At 40.7% G+C, this 19,189-nt stretch overlaps 1 protein-coding gene across 3 annotated transcripts in view; it reads left to right on the forward strand.

Moving 5' to 3' along the window:
* The window catches only part of LOC108707637 (gastrula zinc finger protein XlCGF48.2-like), a 17,538-nt gene extending 4,191 nt beyond the window's left edge, over positions 1-13,347 (forward strand). The window contains exons 2-11 of one of the 3 annotated variants that reach the window (XM_018245635.2): positions 1,847-2,003; positions 3,412-3,565; positions 4,509-4,592; positions 5,356-5,444; positions 6,021-6,084; positions 6,846-6,950; positions 7,525-7,622; positions 7,927-7,993; positions 9,389-9,466; positions 11,460-13,347. In XM_018245635.2, the coding sequence (XP_018101124.1) occupies positions 1,847-2,003; positions 3,412-3,565; positions 4,509-4,592; positions 5,356-5,444; positions 6,021-6,084; positions 6,846-6,950; positions 7,525-7,622; positions 7,927-7,993; positions 9,389-9,466; positions 11,460-12,001 (1,438 nt within the window). In that variant the 3' untranslated portion in view covers positions 12,002-13,347. The remainder of the gene's footprint in view (positions 1-1,846; positions 2,004-3,411; positions 3,566-4,508; positions 4,593-5,355; positions 5,445-6,020; positions 6,085-6,845; positions 6,951-7,524; positions 7,623-7,926; positions 7,994-9,388; positions 9,467-11,459) is intronic. The other 2 variants (XM_018245637.2, XM_018245636.2) reach the window with 2 other exon arrangements.
* Positions 13,348-19,189: the final 5,842 nt, after the last annotated feature.

A 19,189-nucleotide genomic window follows, 5' to 3' on the forward strand; every position in this document is an offset into this window, starting at 1 on the left:
ACACACAGAATGCCTGGGCCCCCCATATATCAGCATCAGGCGCCCAGTACAGCAACTCTTAATGGGGATTGGCTGCTCTCATTTCTTGTACAATGAGAAGTTGTGGGGTCAGTACTGGAAAGGGAGTGTATTATTCCCAGTGCAAATGGCCCAGCTCCATATAAATAAAATTGGTTTGGACAGGCAGGTGCCCTAATAATCAGGTCTGGACTGGGAGTCAGAATAGGCCCTGGCATTTCAACTACACACAGGCCCAAACAGTCCAACAGCTAATGACGGCCACACACACACGGGCACATTAAAGCCAACAATATCAGTCCATTAAACCCATTCAGCATCTTATCTGCCATTTGTAGGGGCTTCTGACCGGTCTCCCCAATTGATATCAGGCCAAAAATTGGGCAGCCAAACAGCGGATTTTATCCTGTATGAGCTTAGAGTGTATGAGCTTAGAGTGTATGAGCTTAGAGTGTATGAGCTTAGAGTGTATGAGCTTAGAGTGTATGAGCTTAGAGTGTATGAGCTTAGAGTGTATGACCACCTTTACAGCAGCCCCTCTGCCATTACCCAGAACCCACAGTCTGGGCCTGTTTGTAGCTATATAGTGTATATTTGTATATAGTGTATTTCAGGAGCTAAAATACTTGATGGACCAGTGTATTTTATAACCTCAACTACCTGTATGTTTCTATATTGCCCTTATTATCATACAATATACTCAGCTTTTTTTATATGGTGGCCCTATATATTCTGCGGTGTTGCAAGGGGGTTAAAGGGAGGGCCTCACCGTTAAGTTAACTTTTAGTATATTATTGAATGGCCGATTCTAAATAACATTTCAATTCTTCTTCATTCTTTTTGATATTTAATATAGTTTAATTATTTGCCTTCTTCTGACTCTTTCCAGCTTTCAAATAGGCACTGACCCCATTTAAAAAACAAATTGCTACTTTGTATTCCTCCTATTTCTATATTCAGGTCTCTCCTATTCATATTCCAGTCTCTTGTTCAAATCACTGCATGGTTGTTAGGGTAATTTGGACCCTAGCAACCAGATGGCTGAAATTACAAATTGGAGAGCTGCTGAATTAAAAACTAAATAAGTGAAAAACCACAAATAATAAAAAATGAAAACCATTTACAAACTGTCTCGAATATAACTCTCTACATCAGAGATCCCCAACCAGTAGCTCATGAGCAACAGGTTACTCACCAACCCCTTGGATGTTGCTCCCAGTGGCCTCAAAGCAGGTGATAATTTTTGAATTCCAGGCTTGGAAGAAAGTTTTGATTGCATAAAAACTAAGTATAGTGCCAAGTAGAATCTCCTGTAGGTTTCCAGTCCACATACAGGCTACCCAATGGCCAATCACAGCCCTTATTTGGCACCGCAAGGGACTTTTTTATGCTTGTGTTGCTCCCCAACTCTTTTTACATTTGAATGTGGCTCACGGGTAAAAAAAAGGTTGGGGACCCCTGCTCTACATCATACTAAAAGTTAATAAAAAGGCATCACCGTTAGTCTGTGTTCTTCATTATCAGCATTTATTTATATAGTACCAGCATTGTTTTCAGCCGCAGTCACGGAGGGATGTGCAGCTCATGTTACAGGGCATAAAGGGCAATTTCCAATTAAAGCCGATTCATTTATACAGCATTGTGGGCGTGATTTGTGTCTTGTAAGAACATGTCGGTATCACTTTAATTGCTAAGCAGCTATATCCAGATTAAACAAATGCTTTAGGATGAAGACCTGTATGACCGAGATGCATTCCTTTGTTTTCTGCTCGTTCTCATTACATTGAAACTGAACCCAATGGGTCTGTCTGTTCTTCTGTCCCATCAGCAGCAGCTCCTCTCTCAAGGTCAGACACTTCAGCAAGGACCACAACCAGTTCTCTGAACAACTACACAAGTCACTGATGATGAACAAAGACAGGAATCAGGTAACTGAGAAGATCCTGAACCTCACCCTGGAGATCATCTTCCTGCTGACCGGAGAGGTGAGTGACGGTACCACCGAGAGGGGATAGGAGAGAGGGAAGGTCTTATTTCATGGGCTTGGGGCTGGGCTTGGAGCTGGGGGCTGGGCTTGGAGCTGGGGGCTGGGCTTGGAGCTGGGGGCTGGGCTTGGAGCTGGGCTGGGCTTGGATCTGGGCTTGGGGATCCATTTATGCAGGTGGTAACTGTACATGTGGCTCTTTATAATGAGGAGCTACTAAAGTAAAGTGTTCTGCACAAAGAGAAAAATTGGCAGTGCACAGTTTGCCTTTAAAAATATTTACAAAAAATGAGGTGTTGGTACCACACTTTGGCCAAAATATGTAGGCTCACATGCCAAATGAAGGCCCCTCATTGTACGCAAGTTATACACTATCCATTAGCATTTTTAGAGTTTGTAGTGCTTTTAAAATCAAGTCCCTCCGCAAACAGTGTGACTGAGTAGTAAGACCAACAGTGCACTTACCCTTAGCTCAGGAGCTCTAGTGAGAAAGCAGGGAGCTAAACCCTAAAAACGAATATGGCTTAAAATGGCATATTTTATATAGTTATTGCACGAGGCTAAAGTTTGAGCTTGTCAATAGCAGCAATGATCCAGGACTTCACACTTGTCACAGGGGGTCACCATCTTGGAAAGTGTCTGTGACACTCACATGCTCAGTGGGCTCTGATTGGCTGTTGAGAAGCTAAGCTTAGGGCTCGTCACTAATTATCCAGCAGAAAATGAGGTTCTGTACTGTAAATTGTGTGTGGGTCCCTAAGCTCAGTAAGTGACAGCAGCACCGAGCATGTGCAGTGAATCAGCAGAAAAGAAGATGGGGAGCTACTGGGGCATCTTTGGAGACATAGATCTTTACTGTTAAAGGTCTGAGGTTGCCTTGGGCTGGTACAGAAGCACAAAACATAATGCACAACATTTCTGCCTACTTCTTTAGTTTGGCTTTAGTTCACATTTAATCCACAGTACAGGGGGTGCCTATAGAACTCACCTATAAGCTAAGCTTAGGCCTCGTCACTAATTATCCATCAGAAAATGAGCTTCCCCTGTAATATAAGCTGATGCTACTGGTTTGCTGATTATTAAATTCTCATGCTAATTGCACTGGTTTCTGTGCTGCCGTGTAGTATTCATATTCCAGTCTCTTATTCATATCAATGCATGGTTGCTAGGGGAATTTGGACCCTAGCAACCAGATGGCTGAAATTGCAAACTGGAGAGCTACTGAATAAAAAGCTAAATAACAAACCACAAATAATAAATAATGAAAACCAACTGCAAATTGTCCCAGAATATCGCTCTCTACGTCATACTTACAGTTAATTTAAAGGGGAACAACCGCATTGATGCAGGAGCATTTTGTTATACTTCTCACCCTGCATAGTCACATGTGCTTATCTCCCTTTATACAGGATTATATGGTTGTGAAGAAGCAGGAGGATTGTGACTCAGTTGGCAGCGCCTATGAATCGCCCCGAGAGCTGCACAAGAGTCCTGACTTACATCCGACACTAGATGTGATATGTGACAGAGACAATGGCCGGAAGGAAAGCGACAGGCTCCTGGGTAAGATGAATTTCACCTGGACCAATGGCCTTTATATATGAGATTCCCAACCAGAGGATTTCCAATCCGGGATGCCCAACATTCCCCTAATTCCGCAGCTTGAGAAGGATCCTGGGACTCCCACCTTCCGCTCATGACTGTTATTGTTGCACCCCCTAGCAAGACTTCTGTTTCCATTGGTCAGATAATTTATTTATTATACAGGTATGGGACCTGTTATCCAGAATGCTCGGGACCTGGGGCTTTCCAGTTAAGGGATCTTTTTGTAATTTGGATCTTCATACCTTGTCTACTAGAAAACCATGTAAACATTAAATAAAGCCAATAGGCTGGTTTTGCTCCAATAAGGATTAATTATATCTTAGTTGGGATCAAGTACAAGCTACTGTTTTATTATTACACAGAAAAAGGAAATCAGTTTTAAATATTTGGATTATTTGGTTAAAATGGGGTCTATGGGGGGCAGCTGTAATTTGGAGCTTTTTGAATAGTGGGTTTCCAAAAAATGCATTATATTTCTATTTATATACTACTACTTGTCTATGTAAGGTCACGGATATATATATATATATATATATATTATATATATATATATATATATATATATATATATATATATATAGCAAGCTGGATGTCGGCACAACTCGTATAAGCGTGTACAGTGCCTGGGTGCATGTAGCCTGAAACAATAAATGCAGGACCGATAAAGGCTCGCACTCACAGGTCAAAAGTGTTCATTTAGCAAAATACGACTAACGTTTCGGCTAGTACTCTTTTATAGCCTATTTATATACTACTACTTGTCTATGTAAGGTCACGGATATATATATATATATATATATATATATATATATATATATATATATATATATATATATATATATAGTGATAAGTGATAAGCTCTGTATTTTTATTATTGATTCTCATGTCTGTATTCCATTAGACTCTGGCTCTCCTGCAATTGAAATACGGACCAAGCAAGATTCAGGTCTTTTAAAGGAAACAAAAGTGAAAGAAATGCAAATAGGTGAGTTCTATAGGCACCCCCTGTACTGTGGATTAAATGAGAACTAAAGCCAAACTAAAGAAGTAGGCAGAAATGTTGTGCATTATGTTTTGTGCTTCTGTACCAGCCCAAGGCAACCTCAGACCTTTAACAGTAAAGATCTGTGTCTCCAAAGATGCCCCAGTAGCTCCCCATCTTCTTTTCTGCTGATTCACATGCTCTCTGCTGCTGTCACTTACTGAGCTTAGGGACCCACTCACAATATACAGTACACATAGAATAGAAATGTCACAATATAAGGCTGATTAGTAATTAATACACATAATTACTACATGGCAGCACAGAAACCAGTGCAATTAGCATCAGAATTGAATAATCAGCAAACCTGTAGCATCAGCTTATATTACAGCCAGGGAAGCTCATTTTCTGCTGGATAATTAGTGACGAGCCCTAAGCTTAGCTTCTCAACAGCCAATCAGAGCCCACTGAGCATGTGAGTGTCACAGACACTTTTCAAGATGGTGACCCCCTGTGACAAGTTTGAAGTCCTGGATCATTGCTGCTTTTGACAAGCTGAAACTTTATCCTCGTGCAATAAGTTCAGTATTTAAAATATGCCATTTTTAGCCATATTCGTTTTTAGGGGTTACTTCTCCTTTAAGACCCAAGGAGAATGCAGTCATGAATTAATTATACCCATAGGGGTGATCATTCAAACAAAATGTGCTTACTGTACCCCCCACGTTTTCAGCGTATTCCTCCAATCTTGCTGTGTTTCTTGCAGTTAATATACAGAAGATAAATACACCACATAAAACTCTCAAGGCCAATTATTCACCGGAGAAGAATAAAAGGAATGCACAGGATTATCAGGTGGGAAGCACTCCCTAAATGGGTCAGTTAGTACCAATGCTACATCAATTATCATTTATATAATGGAGACACTTAGCCTAGCACTCGGCTAGATGGGGTGGATTTCTGGAAGTCATAGTAGCCCAAAGCTACGATACCTAATATTGCCCTTTACTGATTCCTACAAGAATCATCCGAAAGTGCAGTTCTCATAGGAACCAAGGAAAGGCATCTTGTGCTCTTGTATTTGGGCAGTTATGAAGGGCAGTAGGACCTTTTGAGAAGGTAAGTGTCTTGGTACTCGTGTGATTAAGTCAATTTCGTTTCTGGCAATTCACAGCAGTTCAGTCTGGCTTTATGGCAGTGAAGTTAGTTGTACAACCAGGATCAGAGAAATGGACTGCACTGCTGCCAAGTCAAGTCTAGTTTGGGAATGAGAGTGAAAGAGAGAGCAAACAAATTATTGCACTTTTAAATATATAACTATATGAAATGTAATTCTCTTGCGTATCAGAGACAAAACACAGTCTGTAAAGCCAATAATAATCAGTTAATAAGGAAGGCTAATGCTACATTGCACATGATATTGTGTTACAGACTGATTCCAAAGAGGGGCCTTTTCTGTGTAAGGAGGAAGAGATTCCTTTATCCATCAGCCAAGGTAAGAAGAAAACAGTTTGTTGGCAAATTCCTTTTAAAGTGAGCTATACAATGTTTAAATGGCAACTCTGCCTCCAAATTATTTTTTTTTGCACTCTGAAAGAAATCCTGATTCTAAGCAGCTTTCTATAATATTCATTAAAAAAACAATGGTTTAAAATGTATTTGTACATTTGTATATGTTTATTGAAAAACGTTTAATACTGATCTCTGGTTCTGACTCTTGGAACAATGTATGTCAGTTTTAATACAAGTCTTTTAATGTGTTGCCTTCTGCATTGTTTTCAAAATCAGAACCTTAAAGGGGTGGTCTACCTTTATGTTAACTTTTAGTGTGTTATAGAATGGTCAATTCTTAGCAACTTTTCAATTGGTCTTCATTATTTATTTTTTATAGTTTAACTATTTGCCTTCTTCTTCTGACTCTTTCCAGCTTTTAGATGGGGGTCACTGACCACATCTAAAAACTAATGCTCTGTAATGCTACAAATGTATTGCTATTTGTATTACATTCTTCAATTCAGGCCTCTCCTATTCATATCCCAGTCTTTTATTCAAATCAGTGCATTGTTGTTAGGGTAATTTGGACCCTAGCAACCAGATTGCTTTAAATGCAAATTAGAGAGCTGCTGAATAGAAAGCTAAATAACTCAAAAACCACAAATAATAAAAAATTAAAACCAATTGCAAATTGTATCAAAATGTATATATGAAGATGTAATTATATTGTATATAAATAAGTTCTTACAATATTCCAATCAGACTGCATCATTGTAAGGTCAGTGAAATCAAGGAATGAGCCCGAACTGAGTATTCGAGACCTTCAGAACCACAAGGAGAAGAGAATTCTTCCAGCTACCCATGCAGGTCAGCCATACACTTACCCACTCCATGGTCATATTAATAAAGTGGGTATAAAATGTTTATTTGCTATAGTGGAAGAAGGGAAGGGCTGTAACAGTTACAGCCTGGACCGTCTGCACTTAACTGTCCAGCTGGTCATGTAGAATTAAACTGGGGCATAAGGGGAGGGTATGGGGTGGAGGGTATGGAGTGGATGGGAGGCAGGGGGGGGTATGGAGTGGATGGTAGGCAGGCGAGGGTATGGGGTGGTGGGTATGGAGGGGAGGGTATGGAGTGGATGGTAGGCAGGGGATGGTATGGGGTGGTGGGTATGGAGGGGAGGGTATGGAGTGGATGGGAGGCAGGGGAGGGTATGGGGTGGTGGGTATGGAGGGGAGGGTATGGGGTGGTGGGTATAGGGTGGTGGGTATGGAGGGGAGGGTATGGAGTGGATGGTAGGCAGGGGAGGGTATGGGGTGGATGGTAGGCATGGGGGGTAGAGGGTATGGGGTGATGGGTATGGAGGGGAGGGTTTGTAGAGAGGCGTAGCAGTGAAATGTGTTTACTTTAGGTCTCATCAATGTAAGTTTTCTTTTAGACGGATCCAGTGACAAGAAGGAATCAGCAAGAAGCCACATGAACCCTTACTCCCATTTGGGCACAGAGGAGGTTCCCAATATCCCACAGGAGTATCAGGTAGAAAGACTGGAGGCTCAGGGCTCACAGGTTCCCATTTTATTTGAATCTTCACGCCTGGAGTTATTAACTGTGTTGTCTGTATGATGGCATTTGTGGGTTTCACTGCAAAGCAACACTGGTTTGATCCTACGAGTCTGTACCTATGAGAGGGCACAATCCAGGGTTCAGTTCTGGAGTTTGATAAATCACAACATTATTTAAAAGATGTTGATTCAGCCAAAACCTTTATTAGCCCAGCAGCATTTTAGCCTGTGATTGGTGAATTTCCCATGAACTATCTGACCTTTTCCTTTAATCACAGATTGAACCTGATGTGATCCTACCCCAGCAGTGTAAAGAGGAGGAGCTTTCTTCTGAGTTCACAACAGGTGGGAAATGGAAAGTGAAATAGAAGTATCAATAAGTACAAATGTATAAATCAGGTGGTGGACAAAATAATTGAAATCAGAGTCTGTTCTTGACGTGTACCAATGGAAGTCTGACAAGTCTCATATTTTCCTGTTCGCCAAATTAAACATTCGGTGATCCATAAATGTGCATGATCAGTTTAGAGGAATTTTATTATTTACTGGTCGGACCCGTCCCAGTAAAGCAACAATTCACACATGTTGGAAACTGGCCCAGACTGGCAATCTATAAATCTTTGTTTCTACAGATCTCCTTGATCTGCTTGAATATGAATATCATCTCTCTCCCTCTTCTAAGCTGTACCTATTAACATTGGCTGCAGAAGATTTACCCAATTGGTGAAGTTAAATGGGTTGTTCACCTTTAAAATAACTCTTGGTATGATGTAGAGAGTGATATTCTGAGACAATTTTCTATTGGTTTAATTTTTTTTATTTGTAATTGTTGAGTTATTTAGCTTTTTATTCAACAGCTCTCCAGTTTGCAATTTTAGCCATCTGGTTGCTGGGGTCCAAATCACCCTAGCAACCATGCATTGATTTGAATAAGTGACTGGAATATGAATAGGAGAGGCCTGAATAGAAAGATGAGTAATAAAAAGTAGCAATAACAATAAGGGGGTTATTTATTAAAAGTCAAATGCCAAAAACGTGAAAAAATTTAGTTTTTCCGAGATTTATTACGGTATACCCCAAGGATGGAAAAAGTCTGAATCTGAAAAGCCTTTATCTCAGACCTACCGAGGTTCAATATAAGTCAACGGGAGAGGTCATTATCCTATTTGGAAGCTTCTCTGGTCTGCGCTGGAATTAGCCTGAAAATACGACTACGTGTATTTGCGTACGTGCTCTAAAAAATTTGAGCTTTTTCCACCAAAAAAAAAAGAATTGAGCCTTCAGTGAAAAACCTCTGAAAAAAACTCTTTTTTTTTGTGTTTGTCCCCAATCTGATTAAATCGTGCTTTTTTTTATTAATAGTTAAGGTCCAATCGTGGATTCTAGTTTGGTCAGACTTTTTTTATTCAAAAAAAGGCCCTAAATGTGTAGCCTTACAGAGCATTTTTTTATTTAGATGGGGTCAGTGACCCCCATTTGAAAGAGTCAAATCATTCTAAACATATTAAAACATATATAATAGAAGACCAATTGAGAAGTTGTTTAGAACTGGCCATTCTATAACATAGTATATCTTCTTGTATATTTGGCCTTCAATCCTGAACCTTATATTCAAGGTAAAACTCCCAGAGACCTACAGGTGTGGCTCTATAACCTCAATCCCTCTATTGCCTCTGATTTGGGCAAAGATACTGTAGGATAGAAATCAATTCTGTATTTTTTTTTTTGTATTTCTAACAGTGATTTTAGATTTTGGTGATTCTGACGTGAGTGATGATGATCAGCAGGAAGAGGGAATTCAACCAGACGCTTGTGTGGGTAAGTGATGGTCACTCTGTGTCAATTCTACCTTTGCTAAACTCCCCCTGACACTCACCATCAAGTCTGTGCACTATAATACAACCTCTATTGGTCATGTACTACTTCTACTGGTCATGTACTACTTCTACTGGTTATGTACTACTTCTACTGGTTATGTACTACTTCTACTGGTTATCCACTACTTCTACTGGTTATCCACTACTTCTACTGGTTATCTACTACTTCTACTGGTCATGTACTACTTCTACTGGTTATTTACTACTTCTACTGGTCATATACTAATTATACTGGTCATGTACTACTTCTACTGGTCATGTACTACTTCTACTGGTCATGTACTACTTCTACTGGTTATGTACTACTTCTACTGGTTATGTACTACTTCTACTGGTCATGTACTACTTCTACTGGTTATGTACTACTTCTACTGGTCATGCACTACTTCTACTGGTTATGTACTACTTCTACTGGTTATGTACTACTTCTACTGGTCATGCACTACTTCTACTGGTTATGTACTACTTCTACTGGTCATGCACTACTTCTACTGGTTATGTACTACTTCTACTGGTCATGCACTACTTCTACTGGTTATGTACTACTTCTACTGGTCATGTATTACTTCTACTGGTCATGTACTACTTCTACTGGTTATCCACTACTTCTACTGGTCATGTACTACTTCTACTGGTTATGTACTACTTCTACTGGTTATGTACTACTTCTACTGGTCATGCACTACTTCTACTGGTTATGTACTACTTCTACTGGTCATGCACTACTTCTATTGGTCATGTATTACTTCTACTGGCCATGTACTACTTAGGTTATAGTGGAGGAAAATTTCATTGCTGCTTGTGATGCCATCTGTCCTTATAGCAAATTGCCTACAGATGTGAGTTAAGACAAATAGTACAAAGGCTCATTTGTACCTTCCCAGAATTCCAGTGTAATAGTGCCAACTGCATCGGCTTTGCTCTATTTTGTACCTGGAACCTGAAGTGCATCGATCACAGGAATGAGAAACAATAGGACATTGGCAGATGGGTCTAAGTACAAATAGGGAAAAGTTCTTTTGATAAGAAATATGTCCAGGACCTTAGTTTGCAAACTGGGATGTTGTCTAATGGGGATGCAATAGGGACCTTAGGTTGTAAACTCACTGGGGCAGGGACTGATGGAATTGTGACAGGGATATTAGATTGTAAGCTCCACTGGGGCAGGAACTGAGGAGAATGATGGGAATGTGATAAGGGACCTTAGATTGTAAACTCCACTGGGGCTAGGAATGTGATAGGGACCTTAGATTGTTAGCTCACTGGGACAAGGACTGATGGCAATGTGATAGGGACCTTAGATTGTTAGCTCACTGGGACAGGGACTGATAGGAATGTGATAGGGACCTTAGATTGTTAGCTCACTGGGACAAGGACTGATGGCAATGTGATAGGGACCTTAGATTGTTAGCTCACTGGGACAGGGACTGATGGGAATGTGATAGGGACTTTAGTTGTAAGCTCCACTGAGGCAGGGACTGATGGAAATGTGACAGGTATATTAGATTGTAAGTTCCACCGGGGCAGGAACTGAGGAGAATGATGGGAATGTGATAGGGACCTTAGATTGTTAGCTCACTGGGACAAGGACTGATGGGAATGTGATAGGGACCTTAGATTGTTAGCTCACTGGGACAGTGACTGATGGGATTGTGATAGGAACCTTAGATTGTAAGCTTCACTGGGACAAGGACTGATGGTAATGTGATAGGGACCTTAGATTGTAAACTCACTGGGACAGGGACTGATGGGAATGTGATAGGGACCTTAGATTGTAAGCTCCACTGGGACAGGGACTGATGGGAATGTGATAGGGACCTTAGATTGTAAACTCCACTGGGGCAGGGACTGATGAGGATGATGTAAAATCTCTGGAAATGATGTGGGCACTATATAATTTAATGGATAATAAAATAATCTTCTTTTCTCCCCAGTAGGTGAGTCTATTACTTCTGAGGGCCAGACTAATGCGCATCTAATCTCACTATCGGACGAATACCAGGAGAGTTATTTCTACCAACCCGATGGCGACGCGCAGCAAAATCTTGCCGAGAAGGAGCCGTATTCGTGTTTTGAATGCGGCAAATGTTTCCCGTACAAATCCGGTCTCATCACCCACCAGCGGGTCCACACCGGGCAGAAACCCTTCTCTTGTTCCGACTGCGGGAAATGCTTCAAAGACAAATCGGTCCTGTTCAAGCACCAGAAGATCCACACGGGGGAGAAACCCTACGCCTGTTCCTACTGCGGCAAATGCTTCTTGTACAAATCTACGCTGGTCACGCACCAGAGGACTCACACGGGGGAGAAGCCATTCGAGTGCATGCAGTGCGGCAAGTGTTTCGGAGACAAATCCGTCCTACTTAGACATAAAAAGATCCACACAGGGGTCAAACAGTTCTCCTGCTCCGAATGCGGGAAGCGATTTACCAGGAACACAAGTCTCGTTACACATCGGAAGATCCACAGGAGATGAGCCAATAGCATCGTGACAATGGGATCGGCCCCAACCCAAACTGCACGTTACACGTTTCATGTAAGAGAGAAACGACTTACAGGTTCTGACTGTGGCAATCACGGCAGATATTCTTGTGTTGCTATGGTGATGGCAAGGGCTCCAGGGTATCCGTGGTATATATTGGTATCTTGCTATGCATTATGGGGAATGGCGTCACCGAAGCAAAAGCTTGTTTCACTTATTTTTTTTAAGCCATGAAATAATGATCTGTCTGTTTTTAATGGGAATTTTGTACATATACATCCTCACTTGTGGTTTTAGGGCAAACCGGTGGGCTACCGTATTCTGCATGTGAAGTGCCTATGGTTCCAGTAAATGCATTAAGAACACAATACACAGGAAGAACAAAGGGCCAGATTCAATTCAGTGAGAAAAGGGTTTATCATGTGAAAAGTCATATTTGAGATGCAGTTCAATTCAGAAAAACGTATCTCACGGTTTGTCATGTGAAAACTCATGTTGAAGTCTATGGGAAAAAACAGTAACTGACTTTGGAGAAACGTTTTTCTTCTCGACTTGAATCTCGTCTATGACTTTTCACGTGATAAACCATGAGATAACTTTTTCTCACTGATTTGAATCTGGCCCAAAGTCTGATATGCTTGTTCCATGTTGCCATATTGTCCTACTGTTTCCATCTTCTAATACACTTGCCCCGCTGCCTCCATCTTTGCCCCGCTGCCTCCATCTTTGCCCCGCTGCCTCTGCTTTGCCCATTGTCTTCATCTGGTGTAAGTTTCCAGCTCATGCTCTTCGGCTCAGTGTTCCTAATGCATTCAGTAGCACTCATTTATATAAACACTGGGCAAATTTGCTCCTGGGCAGTAAACCATGGCAACCAATCAGGTGATTGCTTTCAGTGCAGCTGATCACTGATTGGTTGCTATGGGTTACTGCCCAGGTGCAAATTTGCCCGGTGTTTATAAATGAGCCCCAGTATGTCACATGGTAATGCTAGAGCAATGATCACATGACTGCTAATGGCAACCTGTAAAGTTGCCAGTGAAGGTGGAATGTCACATGATCTCATAGGGGGGAATACACAAAAGTGTCGGTAAAAGAAGTAACCCAGAAGCTGACAAAGTTGTAAAATGTCGTACGAACGGCAAATTCACAAAGGTAAGTCTGACAACTTTCTAAAATTTCGTAAAATCTTTTCGTTGGACAGACGACATTTTACCGATTGTTTTCAAAAGACAATATTTCATTTTGAAGAGCCTAATGTGTCCGAGCAATTCATACAAATTCAGGGAAAAGTGCTGCATAAAAAAACCAGGCTCACTTTTAACGACACCATTTCAGATGTGCCGTACACGCCGGAAAATTGCTGGGTAAATGCTCTGTGAATTTGTCGGCTGTTACTACGACACTTTCTGCGACATTTCAAAGACGTTTTTTCGTTCACGACTCTTATGTGAATCCCCCCCATAGTGTCACATGACTCAACGTCTTGTCTTTATGAGGGAAAAGATCTCCGCATCCCAATTCAAGGGCCTAAACATACTTTTTAAAATATGTAACTGTAAGGATTATATACAGCCGCTCTCTTGTTTCAGCTTTGAAGTGTGATGGGTCAGGAACCCTGACTACTGCCTCCTTAATAATCTCATCAGTCCTGTAAGAAACACTGGAGCTTATTTATCATATGAGACAAGTTTCAAAGTGCAAAATCTTTTTATTTTATTGCACCGTGACTCTCCATTTCCATCAGGTTTCTTTATGGCACGTATGGGACCTTTTATCCAGAAAGCTCCAAATGGGAATGGGAAGTCCATCCCCCATAGAGTTCATTTTAAGCAAATACATCTTAAAGGAGAAGGAATAACATTTTACAATTGGGTTGCCAAAAGTTAGGCACCCCCAAGTGACTACTTTTACTTACCTGATACTCCGGGCCGGTGTTTCTATCAGCAGAAAACCGCACGGGCCCGGGGTTCTTCAAGCGAGCACCATGGAGAGATCCTCTTCTTGCATCCTTGTGTCTTCTCGCGGTTGCACATGTGCAGTAGAGTGAAAAAAAGCTGAACTTTAACAAAGAATCCGCTTATTTCTACTGCACATGCCCTGGGAAATTTGAAAAACAATGAAGCAGGAAGGCGATTGCTCCGTGGTGCTCGCTAGAAAAACCCTGGGCTGGTGCAGTTTTCTGCTGATCAGAGCACTGGCCTGGGGTGTCAGGTAAGTAAAAATAGTCACTTGGGATGCCTAACTTTTGGCACCCCAATTGTAAAATGTTATTCCTTCTCCTTTAAAGACATCTTTACTTACCAAGTGCATTGTGCAAAGTGCAGTTGTCGGATGCAATTTGCCTGTTTTTTTTCCCACAATGCAGTGCTCTTTTGCCTGTAGCGCCTGGAATTACCCCCGTGCCCTGGATTTCAGTCGTTTTAGGATTCCCCGGGATCAGTAGGTGCGTCGTTTATTAGAAGAGACATTGGCTCAAATATGTGGAGCTCGTTTGCCCTCAAGTAACTTTAATATCCAGTGTCGATACAGATCCTGCCATCATGTTGGCAACTCTCACCTCTGCATCTGTTGTAAATGCACATTTTTTTCCTTCTTCTCTGTAATAATAATAATAATACCCTACCAGATACTTGGTAGGACCTGAGCTATGTTAGTCCATATTGGCGGCAGAACATTTCTTTAATGTTTAAATGTGTTTTATTAGATTACGGTTTGTAATGATAGAAAAGCCCCAGTCCCAAGCATTCCGGATACATGGATTTGATATCTGTATATATTGAGGTGGGTAGGACATAGGTGACCCTGGCAGGCTCCTCCCACATTCAGGACATGCTCCTCCCACATTCAGGACATGCTCTCTGGCACTGAGTCATCATATATGTAAATCCAGAAAAGAGATCCTGGTTATTTTACACTATACAGGTATGGGACCGTTTATCCAGGATGCTATGGACCCGGGGATTTCAGATTTCAGATCTTTCCATAATTTTGATCTTCATACCTTCAAACTCAATAGGCTGGTTTTGCCTCCAATAAGGATTAATTATATCTTAGTTGGGATGAAGTACAAGCGACTGTTTTATTATTACACAGAAAAAGGAAATCATTTTTAAAAATTCAGATTATTTGGAAAAAATGGAGTCTATGGGAGATGGCCTGGCTTTCTGGATGATGGGTTTCTGTTTAACAGATCCCATACCTGTATGTACCATCGGCCCTTTCCAAATTCTCCCCAAAGGGATTTCTATGGGGGCATAAGGGCACCTATCTAAAGAAATTGAAATTCTAGGCGTGATTTCAGGTGTGGGATCTATTATCCGGGATTCATGTAGGACAAGATTCCTTTGTTCATAATGTGCAGAATGATTCCGTATAAAGCATCACATCAGTATTTTATTGACTGTTACAGTGATATTGTCACATCCCCATGTCTATTTATTATTACAGACTGGTCACGTGACGAGGCTCAGCCTGAAGCTGATCCAGTAAACGCTGGTTTCAAAGGAATTTTTTATAACTAGTTATTTTGTCTTGAGTTCCTTTGAATGACAAGTTACACGGCTGAAAATTACCAGCGGAGAACCCTGTTTGTGCGCCGTGGGCCTTACTGGAAGGGGTGTAATTACTGATGCATGTGTCTCACTTAAAGGGCTTGTTCACCTTTAAATTAACTGTTAGTATGACATAGAGACAATTTGCAATTGTTTTTTATTTGTGGTTTTTGAGTTATTTAGCTTCTTATTCAGCAGCTCTCCAGTTTGCAGTTTCAGCCATCTGGTTGCTAGGGTCCAAATGACCATAGCAACCATGCACTGATGTGAATAAGAGACTGGAATAGGAGAGGCCTGAATAGAAAGATGAGTGGCGACTATAAAACATACTAAAAGTTAACATAAAGTAAACCACCCCTATGTGCACATAACTAAGCCACTTGAGCACTAAGCAGAATAACTGATGTCAAGGTACTTTACAAATAAAGCCATAAAAATACTGGGCGTTTCCCCTTTATCATAATGGGATCACTCGGACAGACCATTGGCTGAGCAGAAATTGCTATTTTTACACTTGACGAAAAGCTTTTATTAGACCTGAACTGGAACCGAAGTTGGAAAAAAGAGTATTTTAAAGAGATGTGTTTTAGTGGTCAATTTAGAGGAAAAAAAAAAAAAAATCAATACAGGGTCCAAGGTGGGGGCAGGAGGAAACATCTTTGTATTTCTGGAAAGTCAAACCTGGAGTTTTCAGTGCCCTCTGGGATTTGCAGTTCAGCAACAGCCAGCGGTCAGGTTGGACATCCTTGTTGAGCACATACAGGTATAGGATCCGTTATCCGGAACACCACTATCCAAAAAGCTCTGAATTACAGAAGGCCGCCTCCCATACACTCCATTTTATCCAAATAATCTACAATTGTAAAAACTATTTCCTTTTTCTGTGTAATAATAAAACAGTCGCTTGTACTTGATCCCAACTAAGATACAATTAATCCTTATTGGAAGCAAAACCAGCCTCTTGGGTTTACAGTATTTAATGTTTATATGATTTTCTAGTAGACTTAGTATGAAGATCAAAATTACAGAAAGATCCCTTATCTGAAAACCCCCAGATCCAGAGCATTCTGGATAACCGGTCCCATACCTGTACCTTGTACTTGATCCCAACTAAGATATAATTAATCCTTACTGGAAGCAAACCCAGCCTATTGGGTCTGTGAGGGGAGCTTATTTATCAAAAACCAAAATACAGGTACAGGACCTGTTATCCAGAATGCTCGGGACCTGGGGTTTTCTGGATAATGGATCTTTCCCTAATTTAGATCTTCATACCTTAAGTCTACTAGAAAATCACGTAAACATTAAATAAAGCCAATAGGCTGGTTTTGCTTCCAATAAGGATGAATTATATCTTAGTTGGGATCAAGTACAAGCGACTGTTTTATTATTACACAGAAAAAGGAAATCAGTTTTAAAAATTTGGATTATTTGATTATAATGGAGTCTATGGGAGATGTTCATTCCGTAATTCGGAGCTTTCTGGATAACAGGTTTCCGGATAACGGATCCCATACCTGTAGTAATTTAATAAGTCCAACCAAACTAGAAGCACAATTGGACATTATTTATTATTAAAAAAAAAAAGCATGTGTTTTTTCCCAAATCGCTTAATTTTTTTTCTGGCTTTTTCCCCGAAAAGCCAATTTTTTTTTTTAGATTTTTGCCTGAAAAGTCAGAAATAGTCCAAGTTTCTGGTTAATTCCAGCGCAGACCACAAAAACTTCCAATAGGATAGGGAGTTTTTTTCCCCCCACTAAAAAATTTTTAGTTTTTGGCATTCGGATGTTAATAAATAACCCCCTTAACGTTAATATGATTTTCCAGTCGACTTAGGTATAAAGAGCCGAATAACGGAAGGATCCCTTATTCGGAAAACGCCAGGTCCCGAGCATTCTGGATAACAGGTCCCATATCTGTATTGGGAAATCTACAGTTGTACCAGTGTAATAAACCCTCTGTGCAGTGTTTTTTCCCATAAGGGGCAACTGTCATGCTGAGGATCCAGAGCCAGTGCCCTTTTTGCCCCATCTGAAAAGCGGCCCTGAGTATAAAGTGTCAGATTTTGTTGTTTTCATGTCCCATAGAAGCAGAATACTATGAAATGCCCCAAGGAAAGTAGCAGTTAATTGTTGTGTAGTTTGTTTTTAGGCGTTAGATTGGCCCAGTGACTTCCGACCGTGTCCCTGATCCGCACAAACCCCACCCTATTTTTTGATAAATCCCGCCCCCTTTTATGTCCATGATTGACGACTGCCCAATCGAAATAAAGGTACAGGGGGGAGATTTGTTATTTCCCTCTAAAGTTCTGTTCCACCCGCATGTAAATAATCATGTCTCTTATTTTGTGTTTAGAAAAACATTCATTTGCATTTTATTAAAAAAAAATCTAAAATGAAATTGTTGACTTTGTGTCTCTTTAAAACATTGGGCCGGTCCATAAATGTGGAATATACAGGGAGCTACACTTGAATGCTCAACCCAGGACAATCTCAGACCTCTGCAAGAAATACCGGAGAAGCCCTTGACTGTTGCACCTCACTAACCCCATACGGAATAGTAACGTATCCCCCAAGCTCTGCTACTGTATATCACTTACCTGCTCCTCAGGGGAGGAGTTATCTTGTCGTGCCTTGGAAATGGAACTGAGTGTTGTGTTAAAGGAATGGTAACACCAAAAAATTAAAGTGTTTTAAAGTAATGCAAATATCATTTAGTGTTGCCATGCACTGGTAAAACTGATCTGTTTGCTTCAGAAACACTACTATAGTTTACATAAAAAAGCTGCTGTGTAGCCATGGGGGCAGCCATTCAAGCACAGGATAACCAGTAGATAACAGATAAGTACTACTATAGTTTATATAAACAAGCTGCTGTGTAGCCATGGGGGCAGCCATTCAAGCACAGGATACACAGTAGATAATATATAAGTACTACTATAGTTTATATAAACAAGCTGCTGTGTAGCCATGGGGGCAGCCATTCAAGCACAGGATACACAGATAACAGATAAGTACTGCTATAGTTTATATAAAAAAGCTGCTGTGTAGCCATGGGGGCAGCCATTCAAGCACAGGATACACAGTAGATAATATATAAGTACTACTATAGTTTATATAAACAAGCTGCTGTGTAGCCATGGGGGCAGCCATTCAAGCACAGGATACACAGATAACAGATAAGTACTACTATAGTTTATATAAAAAAGCTGCTGTGTAGCAATGGGGGCAGCCATTCAAGCACAGGAAACACAGTAGATAACATAAGTACTACTATAGTTTATATAAACAAGCTGCTGTGTAGCCATGGGGCAGCCATTCAAGCACAGGATACACAGTAGATAACAGATAAGTACTACTATAGTTTATATAAACAAGCTGCTGTGTAGCCATGGGGCAGCCATTCAAGCACAGGATACACAGTAGATAACAGATAAGTACTACTATAGTTTATATAAACAAGCTGCTGTGTAGCCATGGGGCAGCCATTCAAGCACAGGATACACAGTAGATAACAGATAAGTACTACTATAGTTTATATAAACAAGCTGCTGTGTAACCATGGGGGCAGCCATTCAAGCACAGGATACACAGTAGATAACAGATAAGTACTACTATAGTTTATATAA

Source organism: Xenopus laevis, chromosome 2L, assembly GCF_017654675.1.
Source record: "Xenopus laevis strain J_2021 chromosome 2L, Xenopus_laevis_v10.1, whole genome shotgun sequence".
In the NCBI taxonomy this organism is placed as follows: Eukaryota; Metazoa; Chordata; class Amphibia; order Anura; family Pipidae; genus Xenopus; species Xenopus laevis.